General features: G+C 43.8%; 1 protein-coding gene across 1 annotated transcript; it reads right to left on the bottom strand.

Annotated features, from left to right (window-relative positions):
* Positions 1-14,853: 14,853 nt before the first annotated feature.
* Positions 14,854-22,873, bottom strand: KCNV2 (potassium channel, voltage gated modifier subfamily V, member 2). The gene is made up of 2 exons (XM_015425918.1): positions 21,515-22,873; positions 14,854-15,174 (listed from the first exon to the last, which is right to left on the bottom strand). Exons 1-2 carry the CDS (start codon positions 22,871-22,873, stop codon positions 14,854-14,856), a joined length of 1,680 nt encoding a protein of 559 aa, XP_015281404.1.
* Between the last annotated feature and the right edge of the window lie 708 nt (positions 22,874-23,581).

Here is a 23,581-nt window from a genome sequence, read left to right as displayed (position 1 = left end):
TTCTTGCGGTAGCAGTGTGGACTGTGGGGCGGCAGCCCCCAAGCAAGGATATCGTTTGAGGGAAAGAAGAAACAAAAAATGAGATGCTAACTTTTTCTGAAGCTCGTTTTTCCCCCCTTTAATATATAACCGTGTATCAGTAGTGTTCTTTAATAAGTCAGAATATCTGGACTTGAAACATTTAAGCGATGTTAATGATCACCTTTAATGTAACCAAATATCTCTTTTTAAAAAAATCTAAACTATGTTAATGTAAGCATTATATGACCACCACCTTTTGGGGTTTTAGTAGTAATCTTTACTTTCTCCCATAGTTTATAGTTTTCCCCTTCCTATTTTCTTTTTTGGAAAATAAAATTTAAAGTTTTTTTTTACAAAAGGTAAAAAAAGGAAACAAAAATAAACACATCAACTAGCTAGCTAGGGCCTGTTTCCTAACAGCCTAAATATCTCATAGCAGTGCCTGCCCTTAGAGACGAGTTTGGTGTAGTGGTTAAGTGCGCAGACTCTAACCTGGGAGAACCGGGTTTGATTCCCCACTCCTCCACTTGCACCTGCTGGATGACCTTGGGCAAGCTGTAGTTCTGGCACAGCTGTTCTTGAAAAAGAGCAGTTTCTGTCAAGAGGTCTCTCAGCCCCACCTACCTCACAGGGTGTCTGTTGTGGGGAGGGGAAGGGAAAGGAGTTAGTAAGCCGCTCTGAGACTCCTTTGGGTAGTGAAGGGCGGGGTTTAAATCCAATCTCTTATTCTGTTCTTCCTCTCTTTTCCACCAGCATGGATGGATCAGAAGGGCACAGGAAAACTGAATACAATCAGATGGGACAAAGCCTGATGGCTGGTGGTCTTGTTATGGATTATTTGAAACCTGGCACCATGCCATCCCATTCACTTAATCTCTCACACGCTCACCTAATCTGGTGGGGAATTCATGGGCCAATTGAGGGGAAAGCCATTCACAAGTACCTCTGCCCTGGTTGTGTACCAGTAGACCTGTCAGACTTGGGGGCATCTCTGTCTCTTTCCTTGGATGTGATTGTCTCCCTGTGGAGTCAGTTGGGTGATACCCTGGGATTTTGGTGACACAGGCAAATTGGGGGAATAAAGGATTTTAGGATGGAGTGACTAACCTGTCGTCACACCTGGAGAAGGACAGCACTCAGTGTGGGCTGTGTTTGTCTTCCCTTCCCTGCACTGTGTAGCAGAGTTCTTGTGGTAACTAGATTCAGGGATATTCCTTTGCTTCTTTTGTGGATCCTTTAAAAGTTATGTATTCTGTCCCCTGAAAGAACTGATGATGTGCTTTTCCTTTAGTCCCAATTAACTAAACCCAGTTTTTTAAAAACAAAATTCCATATTTTCCTGTGTTATTGAGAGTTTTCCTGCCCTTCTCAGTTCCTCTCCCCCTCCCCTCCCATTGATGAGTCTTCTTGTACTGCTGCTGTACTGATCAATGTGAGATCATAATTTTATGATTATGAGGGTGACGAGTGGGAACCTGCAAGGACTTGTGGGAGGCATCTCATTTTCCTCTTCCCCACTATTGCTTTCCTTTTCCTGAAAGCCCCCATAGCCTCTCCCCTTTGCCTGCTTCCTTATCACCTTCTGATATTGCCAATCTCCAGGTAGGACCTGGAGACATTATGGAATCACAACAGATCACCCAACTCTAGAGATCAGTTCCCCATTAGGGTTGCTAGTTCCAGGTTGGGAAATTCTTGAAGATTTGGGGGGGGGCCTTGGGAGGGTGAGGTTTGGGGAGAGAAGCTACCTTAGCAGGCTATAATGCCACTGAGCCCACTCTTCAAAGCAGCAGTTTTCTCCAGGAGAACTGAGTACTGCTATCTGGAGAGGAGGAGTAATTCTGGGTGATCCCCCGGCCCCACCTGGATGCTGGCAACCCTGCTTCCCATGGAGGAATTGGCTGTTTTGGCATTATACCCCTTTGAGGTCCCTTCTCTCCTCAAACCCCACACTCCCTAGTCTCCAGCCCCAAATCTCTATGAATTCCCTAACCTGGAGTTGGCAACCCTATCTTTATCTGCCCCAGTTTCTTAAGCTTCCTCCTCTGGCAGCCTCTACCTACGAAAACTGTGTCCCAATTGTGTGGTGGGCCACAGGGCCAGGGCCACTTGCAAGGACTTGTGGGGTAGCACTTCACTTTCCCCTGTACCTCCCTCCACACACTATTTTTCTTTCCCTCCCCACAGGCAATCCCCGTATCCTCTGACCTTTCCCTGCCTCATTCTCTCCTCAGCCATTGACCAACCTACCTTTTATCTGCCTCCCATCTTCAGCTATATTTATTATTTACTTCATTTATACCCCACCTTTCTCCACAGTGGGGACCAAAGCAGCTTACATTTTCTCTTTTCATTTTTATCTGTACAACAATCTGAGGTAGGTTAGGCTGAAAGTATGTGACTGGTCCAAACCCACCCACCCAGCTTCCAAAGCGATATGGGAATTTGAACCAGGGTCTCTCAGACCCTACTCTGAAGTGCTAACTACTACACCACACTGGTTTTCATAGGGTGGCTGCTGTTGAACTGTAGCAGGTAGCCAGGTGTAGTTGAGTCATGCAAGTCAGGTGATATAAACTCACCAGAGGTTGCTTCCAGGTGGCTTGCCCTGATGAGTCCTCCTTCAAAAGCCAGAATAGGCCTGGAAAGGGCCCTGTCCCCTCCACCTACCTTTTACTGACAAAACGAATCCCGGAATGCTGTGGTTGCCCAGCAACAGCCACTGAGGGAATCTGTTGCTTAAAGCTACAGGTGCTGCTTTTGTCATTTTAGGATTTTTGAACTCCCTAATGTATTTTTTTTTCAGATTTCCCATTTTGCTGCAAACCTAGGGCCCTTTTTGAATTTGTAGAAAGATCTGTCTTGCCTGTTCACAGCTACAGTCACTGGATTTTAGTATCCAAAGATTGGTCAACATCACTATGACAGCTATATTCATAAGCTAAATGGATCTGTCTATAGAACTGAACTTCAGTTGTGAACTTGGCAAGGATACTTGTTACTTGACTTTCTTAACTTACATGAGTAGCTAAAACTCCATCCTGTAGCTCCTGTAACTGGAATTATCCAGGTGGGCCTGTTCAGCTCCGGATTTTGACATGGTTGGAAATGCAGTTCATATGTCAGTATTAGAAGCAATGGCCAGGACTGACTCCTGCTGACTTTTCAGTAGATTCTAGATAAACTTTTCCTGGTTTATCATGAGTGCTATTGTGCTTTTAGAAAACTTGTCTCTGTTTTCTGTTGTAATTGTTTCCTTTTGACCTAGTAAAGCACTGTATGTGTATCTATGCGTGAACTTTGTTTTTACCCAGAGAAGGTTTACAGACACCACTGGGGGAACCAGGAGATCTAGGAATATAATTGAATGTTCTGTGCTTTTATGATTTTGTAACCGGACAAAGTAGGGCTTTGCTTCATTCCTGCATTGTGGAATGAACTGTCAGTTTGTATGCACTCTTGTTTCATTAATGTTTAGCAAGGGACTTTGTTCTCTAGAAGATTTCCTGATTCTTTTCGTTGTTTTAGATGCCGACTTACATTTAACATATGACTTATATGTGCATCTCTAATGCCTACCCTTTATTTAATTCGAAGGCATATAGAAATTAAATAAAGTTGCTGTCTGTTATGATTCTGTATCCTTTCCATAGTGCAACTTAGGTGACCTACAGACACTTTAGACTGATGTTCACTCAGAAGGTCTTATATAGCAGATCTATGCTGCATTTCTACATTAAACCTCCTTTGTTTTCTTCAGGTCTCTCAAAAAATCATTGTAAAGCTGTGTATATGTGTAAGTAATACCCTTTGTGACTTAAGGTTTGTTGTTTGACAACAGAAATTTCAGATATTCTCTGTCACCCCTGTGAAGTGTTGCTAACTTAGATTTAAGCATCTTGTGAGAGCTTTGGAGGAAGTTCTCAACCATTTCATAGTGAGATACAGTGTGCCCCTCTATCTGTCTTTAATCTCGGGTCTTTTCTACCCAAGTGTCCATTGCAGAAGGATTCCTTTCATAGAGTTCCACTCAGGACTTAATATAGCACTGTATTCCCAAAACAACTCCCCAATATCTGCATCTATGGGTATGAGCCCAAGGCCTTACTCATAAGTTTTGTTTGGTTCAATAGACTTTCTCTAATAGAAGTGTGTTTAGGAGTGTAGCACTCTTGCTCTTTTCCAGCCATAGGCAAAGCTCTGTCCACTGCTCATTTCCAGCATTGTTCCTCTTTCCAACCTTCCCTCATAGTAAGATGCAGCACACTAGAATCCACACTTCATGTGCTGCTGAGCATTCCTCTAACTATATACATTGGAGGGAGGCACATCATGGTGCATTTGAAACCCTTCATTGGCCCTAGTGTCAAAGCCAGGCTTTTATATGCTACTAGCCTGATACTCGTGCTTCGTTACGGTATTTAACTTCCATAAATCCAGTTATAATACTGATGATGTGAAATTTGAAATGTGACATTTGTTGTAGGAATTCTAATGGAGAAGATTGTAGCGTAAGAAATGAAATGAGACATATGTACATTTCCCCCCTCTACTGAAGGACCTCTCTGGAGACTGCTGGGGCGGGCTCCCTCATGGCTTTAAGCACCCTGCAACCACTGCTGCACCTGACAGACAACCGCCTGTTAGGTGTAGAAGGTGGGGGGAGTGTGTTGGAAGCCATCAGAGAGGCTGGGCCAGCAGCATCGCTAAGGTGATCCTGCTGGGGCAACATCCCTGATGGATTAAAGTACCCTGGTCCTGCTCCTACACCTGACAGACACCCGTCTGGTGTTGGGGGGGATTATGTTTAAAGGCATCAGGGAGGCTGAGCCAGCAGCAGGGCTAAGGCAATCCTGCTGAGCAAACCTCCCCGGGCAGCTGTAAGCATCCCACCTCCTCTCCTACACTTGACAGGCAGCTGCTTGTCCAACTGGTTTTTTTAACCTCAGAACACTGAGCTCTGTAGCTGACCAATCAGAGAGTGGGGGGGGGTGCAAGGAGGCAGCAGCCTGGCAGCCACATAGGAATCAATGGGGGAAGCACATTTTACCCCTTTTGACCCCCTTAGAGGTTGAATTTTTAAAAATCCCTTCTTAGTGAGCATCTACGCCATGGTAGGAGCTCTCTCCCCGAATTTGGTGTTTCTAGGTCCAACGATTTGGCCTGGGTGTTGATTTTACGGTGAGGGGACTTTCTTACATGTATATAGATTAGGCGTAAGGCCCGTTGTGGGAAGAAATACAATGAGTTCCAGAAGGAAGCTCCAGATGAGTGTCCTGGCTGCGGCTGGTGGGGCGGCAGAGGGAAGGGGAAAATAGAGGAGGCAAGCCATGTTTATTTCCTTCTGCTTAGCTATAAGCAGGGCTGTCTCAAGTCATTTTGCTGTCCCAAGTGGGTAGTATGGGAGGACAGCCTCATGGTAACATGTATGGTTCCCTCCACCCCTAACTTATGTTGATTTGGGGTTATGCAGTGGCAGCTAAGGTAAAAAAGCACCTCCTCCTATGCCATGTCTTCTGGGTTCCAAGGGTCTGGAAAGCAGTTCCATAGCCAGTTACAGGTTTGCCAACTCTGGGTTGGGAAATACCTGTAGATTTGAGGGGTAGAGCCTGGGGAGGGCAGGGTTTGGGGTGCGGAGGGACCTCAGGAGGGTATAATGCCATAGAGTCCATTGCTCAAAGCAGCCATTTTCTCCAGGAGAACTGATCTTGGAGCTCTCCAGATGCTGCCTGGAGGCTGGCAATAGTAAGGGGAGGGCTAGACCTGTACATTTGGGGGGGTAGAGCCTGGGGAGGACAGGGTTTAGGGTGCAGAGGGATTTCAGCAGGGTATAATGCCATAAAGTCCACTGCCCAAAGCAGCCATTGTAATAGCTGGGAAATTTTCTGTAGGGGAAATGATGTGCTGTGGCTGGGGAATCCGGTGATTTATGGGAGATCTCCAGGCCCCACAAGGAGATTGGTAACTCCAGTGACCATTTAAGGGAAGATTGGGATATATATTTTGGCAACTCCAGTGACTGTTTAAGAGAAGATTGGAATATGTATTTTACCTCAGGACACATTGAATGACTCCCAACAGCAAAAGCAAACTCTTTAGAATATTAGAGTCCCAATCAGGCCGCATATGCAAATGACCTCTGTGTTCCGACTGGCTATTGGGGGAAAGAAACAGCAAACTGTTTAGAATGTTGGAGGTGAGATTCAGGCAATGCAGCCAGTGGATTGGAACAGCTTCTGAGTGACAGATCAAGGAGCCAACTGATTTGGGAGCGTGTGGAATGTTTGGGAGAGTCCATGACCAAAACAGTGTTATTATATATAGAGAGGGCAGGAATGCTGCTGGGAAAAGGCATAGTGCTGTGGGCACATGTTTAGTATGCATGAGAGTCCTAGTCAAGCTCTGTGAGGTGCTAGCTCTACCTGATGGATCCAGAAGGACACAGTTGACATTTTCCACCATCAGACCCAGTCCCTGGGCATAGGTCCTTTGTGTAGATTGGCAGCCCCAAGACTTATTTTTCTTAACATCTTCCTATGTCACCATCCCATCCCTAGAGGCTCAACTGAAGACATCCAAGTCAGGAGGTGACAGACTTCTAAAATAAATGTACCACAGATTGGTTTAGTGCCAGATATGCACTTCAGTACTGCTACTGTTGTCCTCCCCCTTATAAAAACAGTAATTTTGAGAGGGGGAGGTGAATGGCCCATGGCCACTTGAGTCTGTTGCAGTTTAGCTTTCAACGCATTGTAGTTTGAGGGCCCTGTTTATTGGGCAAAGTATTTTTATTTCTTTTTAGAGGGTTTGTGGAAGAACAGAAGGAAGTGAATGTAGTGCATTCCCCCCCAAAAAAAATAAAAAAACTATAGGGTATTATTCAGTATATGTGCCAAATTTTTACTCATTTTGATGCTGGGGCTGAAAATCCCTTTCAAAGGGGCTAAAATGTTTCCTCAGACTCTTAGATGCACCTTTTCATGGCTATGAACGGCCACCTTCTCTATTCAGCTACTAAAGTAACACTGTTTTTAGGACTTTTCCTTCTTTCATAGAACTAAAAAGTGTAGTGATGTCACAACACTAATCAGTCTGATTTGGCACATGGTAACATTTGACACATGAAGTCAATTAAGTGCCAGAGCAGTGGTGAGTAGAATGCTTTTGCCGCATCTCAGTGTTACCCTTGAAAAGATTGTTGAAGAGGTCATTTTGACTCAGCCCTACCTCCAAGTGATCTGGTTATTACAGTACAAGGCCAATCGGTGGGAGGGCAGGGATTAGCAAAAGGATGGTTTTGTATGCCCTACTGCCATTTAGCAGTGATTTGATGCCTGATCAACAGATGGTAAAAACTATCCTGTGGCAAAAATGTTCCCATCTCTGTAGAGCCTGGGTATTTTATTAAATCTTAGCTGCTAATGGGGAAAATTTCCATGCTACCACATTATTTCTTTCCCATTGAATAGTGCAAACAAGATTCTGGTATGGCACACATTTTCCTTATTTGCACAGTAGAAGGATCTTGGATCTTTTCTGTAAATGATTCAGAGGATGTTTCTCCAGCAGTGACCAGTGATGGAAGATCCATCAGAGTGGACAGCTCTCAAGTAAGCAACATATAATGAATGTACATGTGGGCATGATTAGCATTAAGGACTTTAAAAAAAGCTGGCTGCATGGATCAAGAATCAAGTGAAAATTAAGAAGAATTATTGGTTTTTATACCCCACTTTTCTCCGCTGTAAGAAGTCTCAAAGCGGCTTACAATCACCTTCCCTTCCTTTTCCCTCCACAGTCACCTTGTGAGGTAGGTGGGGCTGAAAGAACTGTGACTGGCCCAAGGCCACCCAGCAGGCTTCATGTGGAGGAGGAGTGGGGAATTAAACCAGGTTCTCTAAATTACAGTCTGCAACTCTTAACCACTACACCAACGCTGGCTATTGTATAACAGAACAGCATCACTACTGGCCCAATTGTTTTGCTAACTTGCATTCCTAGTGTTCTTTTTCCACCTCCCCAATGTGATTCTTTGCCAAGGGATCTATGAAGCTTGTCCTCCTGTAGCATTTGATAGTGGATATTTTGACATTTTTAATCTGGTAATATGTAGCATAAGAACACATTACGTTCATATTATAGAATGTCTTTTCTGCTTGTTTCTCCATAAACTATAGCCAAGCAGTACAATTTGAAACATTTGCTGCAAAATGAGTCCTACTGAATCCAAAGGGTCGTATTTCCTACTGTGTGTATTTAGGACTAAACTTTAGGGAGGTACCAATGGGGGAGCACTTCGGAGACTTTTACCTCTGCCTTCTCCCATTACAGCCAGTGCTGCTTAAGCCAGACGATGACTCAAGGAAAACCCTCCACCCACTCGCATTGGCCTGCTCGTTAACGTGCTGCTTGCTGCCATTCCCCAGTCAGCTGGAGAGCATCCATCTGCCTTGCCTACATTCCTAACCACGGGACCACTTTTTCAAATGGCAGGGGTCTCTGTGTGTATGAAGCAATGGGGAGACCTGGTATTTAAAGGGAAGAATGTTCACATTTAATCAGCAAGCTTTCTCACAAATGGTGTCTGCCTAGGGTTGCCAACCTCCAGGTGAGGGTCAGAGATCCCCTGCTGTTACAGTTGATCTCCAGAGACGACAGAGATCACTTCTCCTGGAGAAAATGGCAGCTTTAAAGGGTGGACTCTCTGGCATTGTACCTTGCTGAGTTCCCTCCCCGGGCTCCAACCCCCAAATCTCCAGGTATTTCCCTACTCAGAGCTGGCAGCCCTATGCCTGCCCCACATACAGCAAAAAAGGGTAGACAGAATTTCATGTCTTTAAAATAACTTTTCCAAGCTAACCAAATGAGAGCAAATTTGGTCACCCGTAAGTTCTGATCATTTTGTGACTGTGAATACTAATTAGCTGTTTTACAACACAGTCCTAAGAATGTTTACTCAGAGATAAGTCCCACTGAGCTCAGTAGCATTTACTGCCTTTGTTAGTGTTCTTAGGATTGCAGCCACGGTCAGGTGGATGCAGGGACCTCAGGTTCAGACCTCCTGCTTTAACCTGGAAGTCACAAGAATGAAATGAGACATTCCCATCAAAGTAGCCCTAAATTCCTCAGAAGGGATATGAAAGTGATAACATTACATTGTATGTGCACCCATTAAGAGAACATGCGGAGGCCACTTACTGAGTGACTCCGCCATACAAATATCTGGGAGCACATCATGTGAATTGTTAATTGGTGTATGTATCTGTTGACTCTCCAATTGCATCTGGACACATGTTATGTATAGAGAATGTATTTGTACTTTTCCAAAGATGCTTCTAGCTTTTTACTTCGTGTTCCATGCATGGTTGCATAGTAGCCACATTGCTATCATTTTCGCCAGCTATTTTCACTAGGTAGCAACATATTGTGAATTCCCCAGCACCTGCCACAGAGCAATCTTCTCAGAGTGGTTTAGACCAGCCTGTGGTGTGTTACAACTTTCTCATATAATCTGTTCACAAGTTGTTTGGGGTCGAAACAGTCAGCTGGCTTTATTATCTTTAATATAGTATTGGCTGGGAGACAGTTAAAATGTTTAGGGCTGCAATACGAGGCACACTTGTTTGGTAATTAGTCACATTTAAATGGATAAGATTTATTTCTGACTAAATTAGAATTAGACTTTTAAGCTTATGGTGCTATTTACACTTCAGTGGCAGTTGATTTCATGGAAGCCAATGAAGCGCAATCAATAGGAGGTAGGTGTGCACAGAACAGCAGGTGACTGTAAGAACTTTCCATTACTACTGACGAAGGCTAAATGCTGCAAGCTAAGGGGTGTTTTCGCCTTCAATATTTCTAACCGTCAAGGGTTCAAGTCTTGAGTCTAAACCAACAAGAACCTTCTGTGTGGGAATTTGTGTATTAATCAAACAGATACAGAGCCAAGTACTACTGGTGCATGAAGAGCAGAGATCATGGTGCATTGCTCCACCTTTCTTTCTCCCTTACAAGTTTTGCTGCTGTCTCAAGGGTAGGGTTGTCAGCTTTTCTTTCTGCCACCACTCTGAGTGTTAGCCAGATTTTGTTTTTAAAATGGCCATCAGGTCGAAAAACCTGGAAATGATGTCAGTCCTCTCTAGGAATCCAGCAATCCCTAGAGCTTTCCCTGGAAGTGACATCACACTGTTGCTGGCACCACTCCCCATATCCCCCTCAGTTGCCTGGCTGGCTGGGAACCATTTCTTAAGAGCCTGAAAAGATCCTGGCATATGCTAAGAGTCAGGTAAACAGGTGTTTGCTGTTATCCTCTTCCAACTTTTTGCTGATAGTTAACAGGAGATACAAAGTAACACAATATGCTCGATTTGCATAATTAGCAAAGATTTGCATAAATATTCAGATTAGACTTCCTGGCTTTGGGGGATGTGAATATGGCAGCCCTAATAAACCAGGTCTCCTTAAACCGCTCTCAGTCATCAGATTCTCAAGTGACTTCATACAGTTGTCTGTATATTCAATTAAAGTGTACAAACATTTCTCTCTGTAGAAAAGAGGAGGGTACCAGATTTGCAGTATGTGCAGTATAGTGTAAAATGTACACATGCTGAAAGTGACATCAGTAATCCATACTACTGTTGTTCAGTTGCTATAGAGGCAGTTTGGGGGGAGCGACAGGACCAGTTTCCATCCTGTCATCGTAATTTCCCTTGCAAAAGCAGCAAGGAGTCTTGTGGCACCAGAGCTAACAGATGTAATGTGGCATAAGGTTTTGTGAGCTGCAGCCTCTTTGTCCAGGTGCGTGAAGCATCATCTTCAGTTAGCAGGGATGTTATATATGCGGTGATATTTTTAAAAGTCTTGTAAACAGATTTCAAAGGCCATGAAAAGCAATGGGTAGCCATAGATCTATAATGTTTTTATGCCCTTTTTCTTCTGGAAATGCAGTTAATTATTCACATCCCTATTCTATGATAGCTGCATATGTAAAGGAATGTACAACTAACTGTGTACACAAAATCAAACACGTGCACAGATTCAGATCTATATCAACCCAAACCATTCTTACATGTATACAGTCAGGCTGTTTTTGTGTGCCACAGCGGTACTCTCCAGCTCTTTCTAGTTCTGTTAAGCGCATGGTTCTAGATGCTGTTTTTGAAGTGTGAAACAGCAGATGGTCTTGTAACATATTTTGGGGAAGGAAAGAGAGGTGGTGAAATCATTTGTTTCCATTGGTAGACAAGTGTAGACTCCCATGTGCGCCAAGCAGCATTAGATTTTGCTGATATTTCACTAGTCTGAATGATGCATCTGTCTTGGCTGGCTCCTTAGCTGGCTCTGGGACTGTGCTTCATGCTAATTTTTAGGATGTGATGACACAGATTCAGCAGTTCCAAGTAGGCACCAAGCAAGTTGGATAACTGGGAATACACATACACAGTCTAAATTTTGCCTGGAAAATTACTGTTCCCTTGCTTAATGAAACACTAGCTAGTGTAGCCATCCTTTTGTTTTCCAAAGACTTGTATTTCCATCAGGTCTCCTCATTTTTTTTTTGTCCCCAGTTTAAATCTATTCTTACCTTGATTCTTTAGCCTGTGCCTTTACTGTTGCAGCATCACAGTGCAATCCTAAGGAGAATTACACTATTCTAAATCTATTTAAATCTGTGAACTTAGAAAGGTGTAACTTGGCTTAGCACTGCATTCTTACATACAGGAGCCCATGGCACAGACATCAAGACTTTTCTCCAGGGTTGGGACATTCTTGGAGATTTGGGGGTGGAGCCCGAGGAGTGTGGGGTTTGGGGGGGAGGAAGGGACCTCAGTGAGGTATGATGACGTAGAGCCCACCCTCCGAAAATAGCCATTTTCTCTAGGAAAACTATATTTCTTTGACTGTGAGTGGTGGGTTGGTTTTTTACTTCTATCAAATGCCTTCTTGCTTGGTTGAGAGATGTTAATTTATGCAGTCTTTGCAGCCATTATGATTTTCCACACAACGACTATTTAAATACTGTGTCAACATCAGCTTGGCTCATTTTGACTGAGCATCATATCAATTCATGTTAATCCTCTCTTGAGGTATTATAATCAGTGAGAGGTGGCTGTGTGTTAACTGGATGTTTGTGAAAACTCTTCTGTGCATAGACCCCAGGGGATACACAACTTGTGGTTTTCTTAAACTGGGGAAAAGTACAAGCCATATCCTACATACAATTCCAGGAGGGCATGAGTTCCTTTTTGCAGCACTTTTTCAGCTTGGGGTAGGGTTTTTTAAAAGTGGCAGCCAGGACTATATCTCTGCAAAATGCATACTATGTGAGCCCTCTCTTCCTGAACCTTCTGGTGCAGAGACACACAGACTGTGCTCAGCTGTAACTACTTAATGTGATTTTTGCTACAAATGCTACATTCTATATGTTTTTGTCATATGTTTTATATTAATATTACTTTGTGTACCAGCAGGCACCTGGTGGGGGACTCTTCTAAGTCTGAGGAGGGAATTGGTGGAAATTGGTGAACCCTTATATATGAGTACTGGTAACTTTTTCAAACAAACAAAAAAGCACTGTTTACTAAACATTAACCAATGCAGTCAGTCAGAGCTTTCAAACATGGGCCTAACCTTTTTTCACAGTATATGTAAATTGTTATGGGACATGCTGGTGGATTACAAGTGGAACCAGGCTGCTATGTAATGTGCTAGATATGATCAAAGATCATTTGATTCAGCTGTAACTATAAGGCAGGATCCACAGAGCATTGTCTCTCTATGTCATTTAGGAGGATTAGAATAATAAAATAATAAACCACATCCAATATAATCCACCTCTCTCTAGGAATACCCACATGATCCAATTAGTAGAAAGTGGAAGCAGACAATATATCCCAAGACAGTGGTGTCTACAGAGGTACAGTGCCATCCTAAGCAGAATTATACCCTTCTGAGCCCATTGACTTCAATGGCCTTAAAAAGACATGTGCATATGGTACTGCTAGGATAGCAAAGTGGGGAAACGTCTTGTTTATGAATCAGGAAGTTTCTGATTCTGCCTCAGATTCATTGTTTCCTTCGAAACCCCCCCCCCCCAAATATACGCTAAGTATTATTTATTATTGAGTGACAAATGTTGACTAAAGCTTAACAGTAAAATGTAGAAGAATTATTGATGAAGTGTTTGTGTTATTCAGTTCCACTTATTTACCCCTTTCTGATCCAGCCATTTGGTAATCAAAATGTTTATTCTAGCACCTCAATGAACCCATTATTGTTCTTGAGACATTAACACTAGAAATGTATTGTCAGTGCTTATGTTGTATTGTCACTGTTTATGTATTGTCAGCTTAATAGTCTCTATTAGCATATTTGTATTAATTATTAATATTCATTAGCCAGATTCTTATCAACAAAGGTTTTCTCCAAGGGGTGAGTTTAAAGGGACTGCAATCCCTTTAAACATCCTTTAACTTCGACTATCTGGCAATTTTGAAAAATTCTGAATATTTTCAGGAATTTGGGGGCTTGACCATTTCAGATAGCCAAAAGAATATCCAAATCTATATCCAGCTGAAAGAATAGCATATGAAAGATCTTTTTTGGCTCAGATATAGCCGAATGCACAGCCCTACTTCTAATATTCCTTTTGTGGGGTGTGCTTATGCATATGAATTTGAAAGGCTCTAAGAATTTAATTTTCCATTGTCCAGGGGTCATTTCATAGAAAAAGAGGTGCAGGAGCTCATTAGCATAACTCATTTGCATATGCCACACCCCCTGACATCACTGGAAGTGTGTCAGAAGGCAACACCCACTGCTCAGGCTCCACTGGACTGTTTTGGATTGCTAGCTATTGGGGGGGGGGCGTGCAGATCTGCCCTAGCAGAGGAGGGAGAGCTTGTACCTGAATAAACCTTGGCCTTAAAGGGTGCCACTGGCCTGTTTTAGATTGCTAGCTGGGGGGGGGGATGCGCATATCTGTGCAGGAAGGAAGGAAGGAGGCAAAGAGAGAAAGAAAGAGAAGGAAAGAGGGAGGAAAAGAGGGAAAGAAAGAGAAGGGAAGAAGGAGGGGAAGAGGGAGAGAAGGAAATGAGGGAAAGGGAGAGGAGAGAAGGAAGGAAGGAAAGAAAGAAGAGGCTTCTTGCTCCTTGTGGCCTGGGGCTGCTGGGAGCAGGGGGTGGGGCTTGTTGCATGTGCTTGCCCCCTGGGCTCTTTACTGCCGGAGCTCCGCTCCTGTGCGCTCCTGCAGGAAATGACCCCTGCATTTGTCCCATATTGCCCTATATTCTTACCAGCAGGAGGAGGATAGGCTTAATTTTTTAAAAAGAAAAGAAAAACATTGTGGGTTTTCTCTCTTATTTCTCAAAACCAAATTTCAGGCAATGTCTTAAGTTTTGGTATCTGTAGATGCACTTAGAGCATAAAACTGTTGTATGCCTTTGAAGTGTTCCTCTCAGAAGTTTCAAGACTAGTAAATTTCAGATTCAAGATACTGTATGGCTATCTGAAAGCCTATCACAATTTTGATTTTGATTCAGCATCAATCATGGCAGTAAATATGGCAATATGCAGAAAATAAGTGATTTCGTTTGGCTGTGGTAGAGTTGCATTTGCAGGACAGACACATGTCATATCTCAGTGGATCCTTATTAGAATCTGTAGCTGGGACTGGGTAATCCACAAATGGTAATTTATTCCATTGGCAGCCTAGACGTCAGCTGGAATCAGCAAAAATAACAAGGAAGAAGTTAAACATCTGTATCTTTTGAAGTGGGTGATATAATGTTCAGGTGTGGCCATTCTTTTTATTTCAGTTATCCCTTTAATTGACTATACCGGACTGACCTTGCTTTCTCCAGACCTGTTTTTTAGACAAGTTCTGTGTCTTGGTAATTGAGTTGGCCTGTTTCCACAGCACTCCAACATTTTCTTCATGGCTCTTTGTGCAAAATCTACTTTCCCTCTGTCCTTCCGTATTGCTGTATACTCGTAAGCTTTCAGCTTGATGTAGTAGTCTGAGAACTTATTATAGAGGACAGAGATTGGCATTCCATTCAAAATTATCCCAAAAGCAATGCAGAAGAAAGCAAATAGTCGTCCTAGGTGGGTTTCCGGGCACATATCTCCATAGCCCACTGTAGAAATGCTTACCTACAAGCAAATCAAAAGTGAGACAGTTACTGAGAAGAACATAATATCATTTTATGAATGGATTGATAATTTGGATTCATTGGAAGTCTATTGTATGCTGCTACATTAGAACATTCATTACTAAAGCAATTTCTTTTGAGGACCAGCCTTATACTAAGGTCACTGGTATATGTCAAGCCCAACATTATGTATTCAAACTGGTAACTGTTCTCCAAAGTCTCATAGTGAAGCACGCCTATGCTCTGACTGGTGCATGTACACAATAATGTATAAAAATGCATGCATATGTATTTTGCAGCATGAATATTTGATTGGTCACAGCTTTTCAGCACACATGCATATGAACAAATGACAGCTTTCGTATGTACATATGCTTTTTCCTACATAAAAAGGCTGGCGGAAAGAAGGTAGGCTTGAAGGAACCCTGAAAGATGCTAAACAACATAGAACATTGATAGATCCTTGACTGTATCTTCCCAACAATTTTTAAATTAAACTACAAGTATGTACAATCCAGGCTTGGATTAGGGCCATGTGAGGAAGACAGAGGAGGTTTAATACTTTCCGTTCTACGTGATTTCACTTATCAAAATCACCCCTCTCGAGAGAACCGGAAGTGGACTAGCGATGGCGGTCACTCTCTCCGACCCGCGGAGGAGCGATTAGCACACCAGCAGCATGGAGGGGTGCCACCTCAAGTGGCACCTCCACGGAGCTCTTGAAAAGGGCTCCAAGCCAGAGGGCTTTTGAGGGTTAGCCTCTTCGATGGCTATTTGCCGGAGAATAGAGGCTTCCCCCTGCCCTGACGGTCCGGTTGCTGAGTGGCCTTCGGGTATAAACTAGTTTGACTGGGGCAAGGGCAAGATGTCCAGCGGAATAACGATGATTGGGAGCGAGGTCTGATTGAAGACCGACAATGAACATGAGTTCTGTTTGAGCGGACTGATTGATAAGCAAATCCCACCCCTGGGAAAGCAGAGAGCAGGGAGGGACGCCTCCTATGCACATAAAGAGTCAAGCGAAGCGAAGGGGGGGAGGGGGGAAGCAAACAGTGATTTGTTTTGAGAGACTTATCTGAGAGCCTGCTGTGAAACGACGAGCCCTTCGAGCCTTTGTATAACAGTTTGAATTTGTAAACAAATTGGAAAAATGGCGGCGACACGAGGAAAGTTAAAACCGAAACCGGGTAGTCAGAGCCCGGTGAGAGAGGAGGGAACTGATGTCATGAAGCTGCTAGCGGATATGCTAAAGTCGGTGGTAGAGCAACTCGATGGTATTAACCAGCAGCTGACCTCGTTGAATCAAAACTTCGCTTTACAGCAGCGTCAGTTAGCAGAAACAGACAAGTGGAACAAGTAACAGGAAAAATAGTAGAGATGGACACCGGTAATAAAAAGATGAAGAAAAGAGTGGGAGAAGTTGAAAGAAGGCAAAACCTTAAAGAAAATCGTTTGTTACAGCTCCAAAAGGAAAAGGCTAACACGATTCTTAGGTTCCAGGGGGTCCCTGAAACCGAAAAAGATTTGAAGGAGACTCTGGCCAAGGCTATCACTCTAGTTACAGGCTTATCAGCGGAAGAAATAGTAAAAGATATGGAGACTGTCTATAGGGCATGCTCCAATTATATATATATATATATAAATAGCCTGCCTGGAGAGATTGTGGTAAGATTTGCAAGAAGACAGACCAGAGATGCCATATTAAAAGCTACTTCAGCAACCCCACTGAAACTGGGAAATACAATTATTAAGACTTTAAAGGACATTCCATTTGAAATTCGTCAAAAAAGGAAACAATGATTTGATTTCTTTTCTTCAAACCAAGGGAATTCAGTACAGGTGGGGGATCCCCGAGGGTGTCATCTTTAAAATCAACGATAAAAGAGAGAAGATTGATTCCATTTTTAAAGCCAAGGAATTCTTGAGACGCCAGCTGGGAACGGGGGAAGAATCTAAGGAGGAAGAAACCAAGTCAAGTGACTCAGCAACCTCTGGATTGGACGAGGACTCTGCGGCTGAAGCGGCTATGGGTGCGACGAAAACTGTGTATGATTTTAGAGACAGAAAGCCAAAGTAAGGGCAGAAGGACTCTGAAAATTGCTCTTTGAAGAAATGAAGATGGCTCAGAAAGTCTTCTCAAGATAACTAATTTACTAACATAGAAGCAGTGCAAAGCAAGAACTCTACAAGTATATTGCCTTATTAACAAATGTAATACTAACATTTAGTTTAACTGGGTTATGATCTCTCACTCTTGGGTTTTTAGTTAGTGTGGGTATCTTTCCTTTATCCATAGATGTAGTCCCTTCCCATTTTTTCCTTTGTAGTTTTGTAGTCTATTGAAAAACAATAAAAATACCCCTTAGGGGGTTTCCAAAAAAAAAAAAGAATCACCCCTCTCATGCTGCTGTGAGCTTTGGAAGGGAAAAAGACGGGCCCATGCCTTTTGCCTGCCTTTTTCTAACCAAGATTAATAGCAGTACAGGGTGGATGGTTTCAGTTGGTGAAACTATGAGGCGCTGGAATAATTAAATTCTCTCTTCCCACAGGACCCTAGTCTGAATCAGGGCTGATCCCCCTCCCCCATTCTTCATCACTTGGTCTGTGGATGATCTGTAGGATGGTGTACAATTTGTACAGTACAAATCTGTTTCCTGCCCATTTGTGCAGTATAGCACCGCCACAACTGGCACTGGTGGCTGATCCCCTAACATCATGGGTGAGAGCGCAATGGTACGGTACAGAGTATGGTATGGATTATGAAGCTACTGGTCATTACACCACTTTTCAACACAAACTCTTTCATCAGAACAACAACCCACAGGTTATTGCTGGGAATTTAAAAAATAAACACAAAACCCCCAAATAAGTCTGTTATATCTTAATAAATCTGAATATTAAAATGAAGGAGTTTTACTTGAAGAATTGTCCCATGAAGCTGAAAAATGTACCTTTCCTTTTAAATTTCCACCAGAATGTTAGTCTTGTAATGTCAGCTATATGTACAGTGTCTCTCATGTCGAGTAGCATAGGTAAGAGCCCCTCCCCTTCTACTATGGAAGGCAACCACATTGGCTGTACTCTGTCTCTCCCAAGTCCCTGTCCCGCTGTTCTCCCTGACTGTACATCATTCTCCTTGGAGAAGGGGAAATTGTCCTGCAGGGTACTGCTGCTGCAAATGGAAGGACTGTATGTGGGAGGAGCAGAATGTGAAGGGAGGGTTTCCATGGAACTTAGAGTCTCAACCAGTTTGTGAGTCCATGACCTTTTGCACCATATGTCGCTATAGGGGGGAGGATGCAAGCGGAACTGGATGCAAATGATTTGAGTTCTCCAGATTGCCTAGCTGCATGTGCTGTTATTGACCTGATGTCCTTGCTTTAGATCCTCAATCATATGTGAGCAGTAGTTTTTGTGAAATTCAGAAACTCACTCTGTTCTTGTATCTCCATGATGTTCATCTGTTTAACGTTGATCATAACCTATTCCAAGGTTGATGTTTTGTCATGATGCCAACAAAACAACAAGAGAAATGGCTAAACCAGGGCAGCAGCAATGTTCCCTGTCAAGCAACATCCACAGTTAGTCTAGCCGTGGAATATTCATTGAAAAAGCAGCCATGCATAGTGGAGCACTCTCTTCCTTTTTAAGTAGCCTGATGTTACAGATGAATGAAACGTACGGCTGGCTCCCTGAGCCTGCACGAGGCAGGCTTATTTGTAGGATGCACCTGGTGCATTTGATGGAATAAAAAGGATTAGTTTGTGGTCTGATGGAAATTAAGTCACTGGAACTGAATGTTAATGCGGGGGGGGGGAATCTCCAAAAATAAACAATGGGATAAAAGAGAAATGTGTTATTGACAGAAGCCTGTGGCTTTCTGTCAGAACTTTTCCTGATGTGTTTTCTTACGGTGGCGCAGGGGATTTTTCCCTGCTTAACAATAACATCTGAACTGCCATGCTTTGGCAGTTCTAGCCCCGTGCTGGTGTGAGCAACCAAGCCTTGTCCTAGCTCATCGTCTACCCAGCGATTCGAAAGCTTCGGCGAGTAGATAAATTGGGGACCACCCGTAAGGGGGTGGGCACACCCCTCCCTTCGGGAAGGTGTTAGCTGCTGAGGCAACTTCTGAGGCGCGGCAACCGGAAAGATGAAAGAGCTGTGTCGGCTTCCCTGCAGTGGAGCGAATCGGCCAGGCGGTGGCAGTCAGTGGCTGCACAACATCAAGAAGCCAAACGTCATCAGCCAGCCGACAAGATGCCGTAGGAACACGACTGACCCAGCCCGCAGATGAAGCCCGGCTAGCTGCAATGTGTGTGTAATTAATGCTGTATGTTTGTCTTCCCTATCCCCACAAATATTGTTAGTCCAACTGTCTCAAGAGTAACTGTAAATCGCTCTGAGCCCGCAGGTATGTGGGAAAGAGCGATCAATAAATCAAAAAAGCAAAGCAAAAGCAAAGCATGAAATTTTGCTGGTGGCAAACTGAAGGATGAGGTCTTCTAAAAATAATATTATGAATATTTATGCCAGTGGTTAGGGTATTGGACTAGAATCTGAGAGACCCAGGTTCCAATCCGTCCTTGGCCATGGGAGCTTGCTGACCTTGGGCTAGTGACTGATTCTGTCTCAGCATAACCTACAGGGCTACTGGAGGATAAAATGGAGGGTGTGAGAGGCTGCTTCGGGTTAGAGAGCTAAGTAAAAACTCTTCTTACGTTGAAGCAAAGCTGAAATGGCCTGTTGTTCACAATGCTACAGATGGCGACAAGGATAAACTGAAGGCATCCGATCAACAGAGCAACCGCAGAAGGGTGTGGCTTTAGCTTTGTGACTATTCCTGCAGCTGGGAGAAAATGGCTTGTTTCACAATTTGATCAGCAGCAACAAACTTGAGAGGAATACTGTGAAACTTTCACTCATTTTCTCACTGCAGATGATGTCACAGATGAGGATAAAAAGAGCAATTGTGCTCCACAATGTGGGGATGCTGTATTTTCATAAATTTGTATAAGTACCTTTTATATTCTATTCCAATCTATTTCATGGCTTCTCCTGTTTTGTAGCCACATTGGATGTATCTGTGTGTCTGTTTATAAGATCTGTTGTCTAAGGATAACATCCTCTGAACTAATCTCAGCCCAGGATTTATTTCCCAGTTCAAGGAGGGAATCACACCCATTTCACACAAAATTAGTTTTCTCAATGGAAGTCAGCTCTGTACAAATCCCTTCTCACACAGTGCACATGCATGTGTCCATATTTTGCCCCGTGTACTTAGGGAGGGGAACTACAAATGGAAAAACACACAATTGACCACTTCTTCATATGAAGAAAGAAGCAGCACAGTTTTCATGTCTGATGAGTGCTGGCATCTCCAGAAAGACTTCTGAAAACAAAGTTATCAATGAAAATTTTGCCATGTGAGTCTCTTCTGTGTTTGGCTTCGCTGAGATCTCGTGGGTCCTGCAACTGTGCTATAAACAATACCATATTTTCCAGTCATTGGTAACTTATGAGACACTTAAACCAGAGACCTATAAATTGTAAGCTCAGCATCATGTTACAATCAACCATGCCAAATGGTCCTCCTCCATTTATTTTTGGCCAGTGCTGCTGGCTCAGGATAAATAAACCAAAATACAATTCTATGTTCTGTTGTGGCTACAACCAGCAGCTGTCTGGAAAGCCTCGTAAAGGACAGCCATCTAATCTGCCTGCCTTCCAACTATACAGATGAATGCACTAAAAAAAACCAAAAACAAAACCCTCTTCCTGAGGCTAGGGCAGTTTCCTAGAATCACCTGGAATTTTTTAAAAGCTGTTATATAAAATAACCAAAGCAAACTTTTGATTGCATTGCAAACCTTTGGGCAGGGCTGCTTTTACAAACTCTCATAAGAAAAAAAAACACTGGCAAGGAACTGTCTGAAAGTGCAGATAAGTCAGTGCAAAATTAAGGCTAGCAGTGGAGGCTTATGCACTCCCTCTCATTTCCCTCTTTGCCTTTCTCAGTAAGCAGCAGGAAATCTTGGCACAGCATAGCCACAAATACCCATCCAGTTCAAAGTATGCTTCACTGATTATAGCCTGATCTGCTAAAACTGATGTTCGAAAGCTTCCAGCTGAGGGGTGTGGGTGTGTGCATGTGTCTATGAAAGCAAAGCTCAGGGCAGATGTTGTGAAATCTGAGTCTACCTTGCTGGTTTCACACATGCAGCAGGTCTATGTAAAGATGACAAATGGGAGAATAATTATGATTATTATCATAAGTAATTGTGTGTAGAATAGCAAGGAGATCCTAAGATCATCTGGCCAACAAAATAATGATAGGTACTTACGGCAGCCCACCACCAGGCATGTGGGATGCTGGTGAAATTTGTGCTGGAAACATCATGCTCCACTGTGTAGACCATGGCAGAGAAGGCAAAAATTCCCAGGGCGATGAAGAGCAAAAGGCAGCCCACCTGCTGATAGCACTGACGCAAAGTGAAGCCAAAGGCTCGTAACCCTGTAGAGTGGCGGGCCAACTTGAGGATGCGGAAAATGCGCATGAGGCGCATGATGCGTAGCACCTGCCCTACCTTTCCCACTCGCCCCACCTTCTCAATGTCATGCTCATGCTGCGAGCCTTGGCCACGAGGCTGGTCCTCATCGACAAAATGTTCCAACACTAGCTGGAGGTAAAGGGGCAGTATTGCAATGAGGTCCACAGCATTCAGCGTGCTTCTAGCAAAGCGGCGTAGGTCTGGGGTGGAGATCAGCCGCAGCACATATTCCAGTGTGAAGAAAGCAATGCAGAATGTCTCCACATGTTCCAGCATGGGATGAATCTCTCCAGTGCCCTGGTCCTTGTGCTGCATCTCCTCCACAGTGTTGAGAGCCAGTGCTACCACTGAGATGAGCACAAAGAAACTGGAGGCCACCCCCATGGCTTTTGCCGTTGTAGAGGAGAAGGGCTTTTCCATGAGGTTCCAAAGGCGCCAACGGTGCTCTGCATAGCGCATGTGGCGGAAGAGTTGCTCACTTTCCTGGGCTGCGGCTTGAGCCTGAAGCTCCTGCTGCACTTTCAGCTGCTCATTCAGCTCGTCACATCTCTCCTCAAAGCAAATACGGCAGCACCGTGGTGTGTACTTAAGCCTAACCCCCCAGTAACTCAGCTCTTCCAAGAAGCTGAAGGGGCACAGTTCGTCTCGCACCAGTAAAACACCTGAAGCATAGAAGTTGTAAACCAGCTGGAAGACAGCAGGATCACGATCAAAGAAATATTCATCACCTTGAGCTGCGTAGTCATCGCAGAGGCCTAGCTGGCAACTGCGGTCAGTGGAAGTGGCCAAGAGGCCCAGCCGTGTTGTAGGGTAGATTGCCACTGCCTGGTAAGTAAGGCGGTAGCTGTGCCCACCAACGTTAATGTTCAGCACTGATGAAGATGCCGCAGCCCTGGGAGTGAATGGAAACAACATGGGGAGTCTCTCCTCTTCCTCCTCCTCCTCCTCATATTCCTCCTTCTCCAAGCTGTTCTTTTCAGTTTCCTGGGATAATTGCACCTGGGATCCCCACTTAGTAATACCAAATCCTTGGGTTGCTGCGTCTATATACCACGTCTCTTTACGTTCCTCTGTTGATTCCAAGGTGGCACCACAAGCGGCTGCTTTTACGTTTGAAGTTTGGGTTTGTCTTCTCTGCTTAAAACCCCACATGTCAGCTGGGTGAAACTCCCTTTGTCACCACCACAGCTACAGAATGTGTTCTTGCTGCTGTTTCCCCCCCAGCTTCCTCTTCTCTGAAACATCCAGCACCAGAGCTGCTTCACATTTCTTTCTCTTCCAGCCACCAGCTCCAGTTGTTGTTAAAACTCAGTGTGGGATAGAGATACATGGGGGCTGCTCTTGACCGCTTTAATCTTGCTGACAGGGAAGATCTGAGTGCTTAGAGAAGGGGATTTAAAGGCTATTATCCTGTTTCAGCCTCGGCTCCCTCTCTCTGTGACGTGGATGATTATGGATCCAGAAATCTGTGGATAATCAGTTCAAAAAAGCGGTGTTATCACTGCTAATAAGGGCGGGGGGAAATCAAACACTTTCCTATACTAAATTTGGGGGGGATTACTACATTTCCAGAATAGGGGTGGAGAAATCTACCAGTGAGAGAACAGTGATGGCCTTTTTTAAATTTATCTGAAAACTTTCTCTTGTCCCAGTTTCCTCTATGCTGTTTATCAGTATTTCTTAGAGATACTCATACGTTACAGGTTGTATGTGGAGGGTCCCTGTGGCAACCACAATACTTGTACATGTCTTAATTTGTCTGCCAGTCCGATCATGTGGGATGTATAGCCAATGAAGTGGTACTTGGCAGCCTCCATATAGGAACTGTGGCATTTTAATAGACCCTTAGTGAGCACATGA

This window comes from Gekko japonicus, unplaced genomic scaffold (assembly GCF_001447785.1).
Source record: "Gekko japonicus isolate JY-2015 unplaced genomic scaffold, Gekko_japonicus_V1.1 scaffold31, whole genome shotgun sequence".
Taxonomy (NCBI): domain Eukaryota; kingdom Metazoa; phylum Chordata; class Lepidosauria; order Squamata; family Gekkonidae; genus Gekko; species Gekko japonicus.
This window is presented reverse-complemented; position numbering and strand designations above follow the sequence as displayed.